Consider the following 9,620-nt stretch of genomic DNA (forward strand, 5'->3'; position numbering starts at 1 on the left):
CAAAAAATGGCGAGTCCTGAATTAGCTGAAAAGCTGAAAAAACGTTTGGATGGAACTGACCAAGAACCTGAAACAAATCCGCACCAAGCACCCCCGCCGGCTCCAGTAATACCACAGAAGGTTTGTGTCTTTAAAATTCCTAGAGAAAAATCTTTAAAATAACACGTTTGATCTACGATAATTGCGGGAATTTAGAAGCGTCTAGACGTAGATTTCTCAACTGATTTCGCATGGTTAAGAGTGTGCACACCGCATTTTTTTGTAGATCATATCAAGAGTGGGCGGCAAACGATTTTTTCCGGCATGTTGGCAAATCTGAAAATTGCCGGAATTTTAAAAAAATTTGCGACAAATTGGCAAACTGCCGGAATTGAAAATTTCCGACGATTCGGTGAACCGGCAAATTGCCGATTTGCCGGAAAACCGAATCTTGCCGAAAATTTTCGGCAAATTGTGGTTTTGCACTTTTTTTTTGGAAGTTTCAGAGGTTCAATTTTTATCGGCAAAATTGTGCACATCCTTCGAATGTTCCTACATTTATTTTGAAAAGTAAGCAAATTATATGAAAATATCTAAAGAAAACGGGATAATTTTTTTCAAAAAGGCACAGTTGAAGGTGTTTCCGCCGTATAACAAGAAGTCCCTCTAAAAACTTCCGGAAAATTGATATCCGGCAAACGGCAAATTGGCAAATTGCCGGAATAGTAAATTTCCGGCAAATTGGCAATTCGCAAAAACAAAATTTTCCGGCAAGTTTCCGAAATTGAAAATTTTCGGCAAATCGGCAAACCGGCGAATTGCCGATTTGTCAAATTTGTCGACAAAAAAGATTTGCCGAGCGTCAATCACCGCCCACCAAAATTGTTAATTCAAATTAAATTTCTCAATTTCAGATTGTTGAGAATCCATACATTCCATCTGTCGACACTTCAATAGATGACTTGATATTCAAAGCGTTGGAGAAAAAAGAAGAAAATAATAACAACAACAACAATAATAATAGCAACTCAACTACAACAACACCTTTGGAAATCAAAACTGAGCGCAACCAACAACATGAGCATACCACAATCGATCCACGTAGTCCTCCTCCAAAGAGATCAATTCTGGAATTACTAGAGCAAGAACGTCTGGAAAATGAGCTTCAACAACAAAGCGCGCCGGTTCCAAAAACGCCGGTAATGGTGATAACAAAAGGTGCATTCCCGAGAAGTGCCTCACCGAGAAGACAACAATTCGTTCGGGAGAATGAAGATGGTAATGAGCTGGAAAAACGACTGGCGGCACAGAGAATGAAGAAATACACAGAGGAAATGGAATCTCTCGTTCAGAAGCAAGTAGACGTACTCGATCAGATTATGAGTAGTGTAAGTTTTTGTTTGGAGGTGTGCAAGTGAGAAAGAAGAAGAAAGCGACAGATTGAATAACAAATGAGACCAATTTTGCTATGCATTGAATATGTTTTGGGTTAGAAGCTTTATAGGGTTTCATTTTAGCTGAATTTTCTTTTCTATGTACTTGCAAATGATTTTATCATAAGTATAATACGTTGAACTTGGAGAATTAAATTTGAAAATTAGTTTTAAATCTTTTTCCCAATATTTTAAGTTATGAATCGTTGAAAAAATTGATTTATTAGACTAAAAATTGTCTGAAAACACCGAATTTCATAATGAAACTTCTTGAAAACTTCTCAAAAAAAAGTTATGACGGCTCAAAAAATGACCTAAAATTAGTTAAAATTTGAAATTTGACCAAATCTAATTTTGGGTATACATGTTTTGAGCCGCCATAACTTTTTTAAAAGAAACATTCAAGAAGTTTCATTATGAAATTTGGTGTTTTCAGACAATTTTTAGTCTCATCAAGCAATAAACGACTTATTAGAATAATTGGAAATTTGTTTTTTTTTCTTTAAAAAAGGAGAAAAATTTACTTCAGTTTCCAAAAAATAAAAAATAAATCAAGTTTCTGAAGAGATTGAATATTCAACAAATGGAAGTGTTTAATTTTGAATAAATTATTTATTTTTTTTTTTTCTCATTGTCAGGAAAATTAAAATCTGAAATTTTGGAATAAGAACTGAATTTTAAAAAAGCGTGCAATATTATCCGAATATTTTTTAAAAAATTTTGAAATTATGAAACAAAAATTGAATATTAAAAAAAAATAAATTGTTTAAAAATTGAATTTGATTTTTTTTTTTTTTGGAAATTTCAGAATTTCAATTTTAATTGGCAAAATTGTACGCATCCTATGAATGTTCCTACATAAATTTTGAAAAGTAGGCAAATTCTATGAAAATATCTAAAGAAAACGGGAAAAAATTTCAACAAGGGACAGTTTGAAGGGTTTCCGTCTTTAAAAAATACGTCTAAAACCTTCCGGCAAATTGATATCTGGCAAACGGCAAATTGGCAAACCGACAAAGTGCCGGAATTGAAAATTTCCGGCAAATCGGTAAAGTGCCGGAATTGAAACTTCTGGCAAATAGGCAACCTGCCGGAATTGAACATTTCCGGCAGACTGGCAATCCAGCAAATTGCCGGAATTGAAAATTTCCAGCAAACCGACAAAATTTCCGGACTGTATAAATTTCAATATTATGCCACAATTTCTAAATCTCTTCATTTCCAGCCACCTCCGCCACCAACTTCCCCACCACAACTTCCTCCAACTCCTCCCGCTCGAATCACAAGTGTCCGGTCCGACGAATCAATTGAAGAAGAGGAACGTCGTCGGAAGGAATCCGAAGAGACCGCTTCATTCGAAGAACTTGAAGCCGAAATTATGAGAATCTCACGAAGCCCTGTACCTCCTCCGGTTCTCTCAATTCCTCCACCACCACCGCCGAACATTCCCCTTCCGACCATCCCTCAAGAGGTTCAGTCTCCACCATCACCTCGTCCAACAAGTGTTCCACCTCCGATCCCTAGTCCAGGACCTTCAGAAGATGTGAATATGGATGAGTTGATTGAATCATTTTCTGATTCTGTGATCTTCAACAATTCAATGTCGCCACCTCCACCATTGCCCCCTCTTCGAGAGTCTTCATTGGAAACGCTTGAAGTAACTCCAGAGGATCCTGTGACAGAATCTAAAGTTGAAGCTTCTCCTACACCACTACCAAAAGCAACTGAATCTTTAAATGAATCAAGCATTAAGGCCCTAGAAGGCCTAGAAGTTAAAGCCCTAGAAGCCCAAGAAGCTTCAGATGATCGTCCATCAGCTCCAACACCAATCAGAGACTCATCACTTCCACCACCACCGCCACCAAAACCAGAAACACCACTGGCTATTCGCCGAGCAGGTCCAATCCCAACTCCACAACTTCTGGAGATGATTCATCAAGAGGATTGGTAAGTGTTTTGAAACGCGGTGTCAAAGTGTCCCATTTCGGTGTGATCTACCAAAAATGCGGGAATTTAGACGCAGACTTCTCAACAGATTTCAAATGGTTAAGAGCGTTCTGACGTCACATTTTTCTCTGCAAGAAATTCCCGTATTTTTTGTAGATCACACCAAAATGGCACAGTTTGACACCACGTGTTTTGAGCGGTTTTCAAAATTTCATCACATTTGATTTCTCTCGAGACCTCACAATTATCATAAAATACTTGTTTTTGAACATGAAATCATACAAAAATCACACCACCTACTAGATGACTCATATCTCCATTAGCCGTACAATTCTAGACGTTTCCAGCAGCATCCGCCCCTCATCGCCTACCTCTGTCTCTCACGGCAGCCGACCACAATCTCCGGCAGTTCCCAAGGCATGTTTCAATCTTTTTTCTTCGACAATTATTTTTTGCAAACAATTCATCATCATTTTCTGTTCATTTCAGAAACCATCCGTAACGGTCAGTCCGTTGGGATTGCTTTGTGATCCTAATTTGTCTATCGAGAAGCCGGAAGAAATGAAGACAGAAGACACAAAACCGGTTGAGACGGCTCCAGCTCCCGTTGATGAAGCCGAGCTTAATGATGCATTGGATAGAAGGAATAAAATTAATGAAGGTTAGTTGTTGAGAATTTGGAAAAATATATCAAACAGGAAAGTTGCTGATTGTAAACTAGAACAGTCTTCTATATTTTAAAAAATATATTTATCTAGTAGAAATTCTAATACCTTCCTATTGAAAATTTGAAAATTTCCGGAAAATTGGCAAATCGGCAAATTGCCGGAATTGAAAATTTCTGGCAAGTTGCAGAAATTGAAAATTTATGGCAAATCGGCAAATTGTCGGAATTGAACATTTTTGGCAAATCGGCAAATTGCCGGAATTGAAAATTTCTGGTCAATTGCAGAAATTGAAAATTTATGCCAAATCGGCAAGTTGCCGGAAGTGAAAGTTTCCGGCAATTTGGCGAATCCGGAGATAGCCAGAATTTAAAATTTCCGGCAAACCGGCAATTTGCCAGAATTGAAAGTTTCGGGCAAATCGGCAAACCGACAAATTGTCGGAATAGAAAATTCCCAGCAAATCGACAAACCGGCAAATTGCCCATATTTTTTTCCAAAAAAATTTCAAAAAGGCACAGTTTTAAGTGTTTCCATTTAAAAAAAATCCCAAAAAAAATTGCCAATTTGCTCGATGCTATCAGCTTCCCCAAAATCCGCAATTGATCAGTGGCCGTCTCTACCCGTCGATTCAGATCAAGTGTATATGCAAATTTCCTATTTACTTTGCCTCCAAAACTTCCCGAGACCGCAAAAAAATATATCGCGGGCGTAAAGTGTCTAATGAAATGTCAACATATCAGTCGCGTTTTTTTTTTCGGCTCGGTCATCTCGGACATTGCCCATTTTGTTTTGAATTGACTATGGTTTTTTTTTGGAAATAAAAAAAAACTCACTAGCTTTTTCCAAAATTCATTAAGTTTACATACTTGACACCTACATACATAGGTTCTGGAAATTATTTTTAGAATTTTTATAATTTTAATAAAATTTTGCTCAATGTTCACAAAAATTGAGGTTATTTTGGAAACATTAGAAAAAAACCAAAAAAATTCAGAAAAAATTCAAACTTTTCGAATAATTTTTAAAAATATTTTTTTATACCGGATCCGGCAATTTGTCGGTTTGCCAAAAATTTTCAATTCCGAAAATTTGCCAATTTGCCGGAAATTTTCAATTCCGACAATTTGCCGGAAGTTGTCGATTACGGCAATTTGCCGATTTGCCGGAATTTTTCAATTCCGACAATTTGCCGGTTTACCGGAAATTTGCAATTCCGGCAATTTGCCGATTTGTCGATTTGTCGGAAAATTTCAATTCCGGCAAATTGCCGGTTTACCGGAAATTCCAATTCCGGCAATTTGCCGATTTGCCGGACATTTTCAATTCCAGCAATTTGCCGATTTGCCGGAAATTTTCAACTCCAGCAAATTGCCGGTTTGCCGATTTGCCGGAAATTTTCGATTCCGACAATTTGCCGATTTGTCGATTTGCCGGAAATTTTCAATTCCGACAATTTGCCGATTTGCCGGAAATTTTCAATTCCGACAATTTGCCGATTTGCCGGAAATTTTCAATTCCGACAATTTGCCGATTTGCCGGAAATTTTCAATTCCGACAATTTGCCGAATTGGCGATTTGTCGAAAATTTTCAATTCCGGCAATTTGTCGATTTGCCGATTTGCCGAAAATTTTCAATTCCGGCAATTTGTCGATTTGCCGATTTGTCGGAAATTGTCAATTCCGACAATTTGCCGATTTGCCGGAAAAATCGTGTGTAGATTCTTCAACTTGAAATTAAGAACACCACTTGATATGCCGACAATTTTGGCGGTTTCCGTTCCCCGCATCATAAACAATATAGGATACTACCTGCGTCTCTTCACACCGCACACTCTCTCTCCGCCTGTTGATCACCGTCAAATTGACATTACTCTTCTTTCATTTCGTCTCCAAGTTTCTTATACGTTCTACGCATATTCCACACCAGCATTAGTCATACTCTGATTCATTTCGATTTGGTTGCATGGAAAAAAAACAGTGTGAGAAACGGAAATTGAATCATTCACATGGTTGAGAAGATCATGCGCGGTTTTAGTGGTTTTTTTTTGATGTTTGAAATTTGGCATTCTTCTTATAGAACATGTTTTGTTGTGAAAATTCCAATAGTATTCGTTTTCTTTCTCTTTTCAGAATTAAAAAAAACCGGCAAATCGGCAAACCGGTAAATTGCCGGAATTTAAAATTTCCGGCAAATTGGAATTAATTCTTAGATTTCTATGTTTTTTGCCAAAAAAAATCAAAAATGCAGTTATATTTTTTCTCGTAGCGATACTGATTTCAATGAGCATTAATTTTGAAAAAAATTCTTAAAGGAGGAGTAAAATCTAAATGTTTTCTGGCTAAATTTACCCGTTTTTCTTGATTTTTTTCCATATTTGATTTAAATCACTGTTTTCCTGATAACCCGAAAAAACTGGCGGAAATTAAAAAATTGTCCTAAAAACGGCAATTTATTATATCATTAATATTTTTTTTCAGAAAATGAATTGAGAAGTTGGCAAGCGGTGTTTTAAATCAAATATAGAAAATATAAAAAATGACGTCACTCATTTGCGCGGGAATTCAAAGTTAATTCAGCTGTTTCTATGATTTTTGAAAAATTGAGAAAATCCTAAAAATTTATAAAATTGTTCTTAATTTTTTTACAGTTATATTCGGTCAATAGGGTCTATTTTCTATCATTTAAAGCAAAAAAAAATTGGCTCTACTACATCTTTAATTTGAACTTTTCTACCATGTCCATTTTTAGCTGAGATTTCCTCTCTACCGGGATGCAAACATTACCCTCCTGTACCTCCTCCTGTCACTGCTCATTTCCTATAGTGACCCAATGACGTCATAAAATAGGGGGACCTGATGACGTCATAAAATAATGACAGGTGCACAGTTATTATGCGTGCCATGTTTCTTCGGCTGACTGCTCACATTGTGATCCAAAATCAATTTCGTTTGCGGTCAAAGTTAACTAGAAATTACTGTTTTTTTTCATGTGGTGCCAGGCTGTCCCATTACGGTTTGATCTACAAAAAATGCGGGAATTTTTTAACCAAAAAAAAGTGACGTCAGCACGTTCTTAACCTTGCGAAATCAGTTGAAAACTCTGCGTATCTTCTCCCGAATTTTTTGTGGAGCTACGTAGATCAAGCCGAACACGTGTTTTTTAAAAATTCTTCTAATGACAACTGAATTTTTTTGGATCTAGAAATGAGTAAATTTATTTAATTTTTTTGTGGATTAAAAAATAATTTTTAATTCATAATCTCAAATAGATCCCTCTTATTCTTAATATCGATTAACTGAAAATGAGTAAATTTATCGAAAAATCTCGTGTTTATTTTTTTAAAAACTATTCAAATCTCGTGTGTTCCCGCCAAAAAACATTAGTCATCGCAAGGTCATTTACACCATTCCCACTTCTCTCTCTCTCTCTTTTCGCTGCTTACCACAACAATTTCTTAGTTCGTGTCAGTATATCTTTCGAAATTTCAGCAACATGTTTGACGAAAATTTTTCCAAGTTTGGTAAGCAAATATTTTCAAAACTGCTCTTTTGACTTTCTGAATGATAAACGTTCAGGCGAGAATGTTCCGTTGAAGATGAACAAGAAGATCTCACTGTACGCCGAGTTCAGCGAGTTCTCACGCAAGCAGATTCAGTACTTCAGTGGCATTTTCAAGAAATACGATGAGGATCAGGATAGTTATATCGATTTCAATGAGCTTAAACGAATGATGGAAAAGCTCGGAGAAGCGCAGACTCATATTGCGTTGAAGGAGTTGATTAAGAAGGTAATATACATTTTTAATGATTTTTGTATTATTTGGAAAATTGAAATTCCAGGTTGATGAAGATCAAGACGGCAAAATTTCGCAGCGAGAGTTTTTCCTGATCTTCAGATTGGCGGCCAGTGGAGAATTGTCGTGCTCGGAAGTGTTCAAGACGCTCGCAGAAAGTGTTGATGTCTCCAAGGAAGGTGTACTCGGGGCAGCAAACTTTTTCCAAGCAAAGGTATGCAGATCATCGTTTTTGTGAATTGTTCTGTAGCAAATTTTTTGAGAAAATTTATTCTTTGAAACAATTTATCATCCAGTTAACTTTAATTTTAATTTTATTTACTGATAACGAATTTCAACCGTTTTGAAATAGCGTATTTCCCTACTTTGACGACTTATATCTCCGTTGTCTTAAGTTTTACCAAAAAATGTTCCAATACCGAAATGTAGAAAGCATTTTGCAAATATTTTTTGCCAGTTGACAATTTTCATATTAAAAATTTTTTAAATAAAAACTAAAAAATTATCAAAAAGAAAAAAGGTGGAGGTGGTTTATGTGACCGAAAATGAACTATAATGACCGAATACAACTGTCTGAAAAAAATTTTTTTTTTTAATTTTTAAGAAATGCTTCTAAAGTTTTTTTTTTGCTTTTTAAAATTTTCAAAAATCAAAAAAACGACCAAATTAAATTTGAATTCCCGCGCAAATGAGTGATGTCACTTTCTAAATTTTTGCGTTTTCTGGCTGAATTTAACACTGTTTTTCAATTTTCGAACTTTTTGAAGAAAACTGGTTAACCCGAAAAAAATTGATCTAAAAAGCGGCAATTCAAAATTTCTTTATGTATTTTTTTTTGGAAATTTTTTGAAAAATTGACAAACGGTGTTTTAAGTTTTTTTTAAATATAAAAGAAAAAATCAAGAAAAAACCTGTAAATTTAGCCAGAAAACGCGAAAATATCGGAAATAACGCCACTGGAAATTCAATTTTAATTCGACCGTTTCTTTCATTTTTGCAAAATTGAAAATATCTTTTTTTTTTAATTAGAAATTTTGAAATTTAAGCCAAATATAGAAGAAAAAATCGAGAAAAAACCTGTAATTTTAGCCGGTAAAAGCGAAAATATCGAAAATAACGTCACTCATTTGCGCGGGAATTTAAATTTAATTCGACCGTTTCTTTGGTTTAAAATTTGATAAATCATGAAAAATTTACAATTGTATCATTAAGGTCTATTTTATGTCATTTAAGCCAAAATTTTTTTAAAAGAAACTCTATTCCACCTTTAAACAAATTGGAACTACCCTTAAAATATTTTGGCACCAATATTCAGAAGATTAAAAAAAATAAAAACTGTAGATATTTTGCAAGTTCATAGAAATACTTTGCGCTTTTAATGGAAATCAAAGAACCACAAAAATCGTTTACCACACAAATAAAATGTTTACGTTTTGCAGATTGAAGAACAAACGAAACTGTCTCGATTCGAGGAAGAAATGAAGGAGGAAAAGGAGGAAAAGAAGCGACAGGAAGAGGAAAAACGTGCCCGTCGGGAAAAATTCCTAGCCAGCAAATCCATCTTCCATTGATCAAAATCTTGTTGAACTCTATTAATTCCCAAAAAAAATCAAAATATCAGCCCAGCATAATCCATGAAAACTCAAAAGTTTAACTTTCACGAGATCCCCAGCCCCATGCCCCATCAAAAACCGTATTTATTTTCGTCATGTACAAGTTTCTCCACTTTGCTCATCATCCCGCTCATGTCTCATTTGATACGTAATATGACACGTAATAAAAATAATATGTTCCTATAT

At 35.3% G+C, this 9,620-nt stretch overlaps 1 protein-coding gene across 3 annotated transcripts; it reads left to right on the forward strand.

Annotated features, from left to right (window-relative positions):
* efhd-1 (EF-hand domain-containing protein) lies at window positions 1–9,620 on the forward strand (the record flags this gene model as incomplete). 3 transcript variants are annotated; one of them, NM_064560.8, is made up of 8 exons in its annotated part: window positions 1–120; window positions 894–1,367; window positions 2,638–3,359; window positions 3,707–3,776; window positions 3,849–4,020; window positions 7,604–7,815; window positions 7,868–8,035; window positions 9,261–9,615. In NM_064560.8, 8 exons carry the CDS (start codon window positions 7–9, stop codon window positions 9,390–9,392), a joined length of 2,064 nt encoding a protein of 687 aa, NP_496961.2. The 3 variants fall into 3 exon arrangements, with proteins under 3 accessions (NP_496961.2, NP_871966.2, NP_001122657.1); NM_182166.7 differs by lacking the exons at window positions 1–120; window positions 894–1,367; window positions 2,638–3,359; window positions 3,707–3,776 and having other exon boundaries at window positions 3,921–4,020; window positions 9,261–9,392; NM_001129185.5 differs by lacking the exons at window positions 1–120; window positions 894–1,367; window positions 2,638–3,359; window positions 3,707–3,776; window positions 3,849–4,020 and adding an exon at window positions 7,520–7,548 and having other exon boundaries at window positions 9,261–9,620.

Source organism: Caenorhabditis elegans, chromosome II (genome assembly GCF_000002985.6).
Source record: "Caenorhabditis elegans chromosome II".
NCBI lineage: Eukaryota > Metazoa > Nematoda > Chromadorea > Rhabditida > Rhabditidae > Caenorhabditis > Caenorhabditis elegans.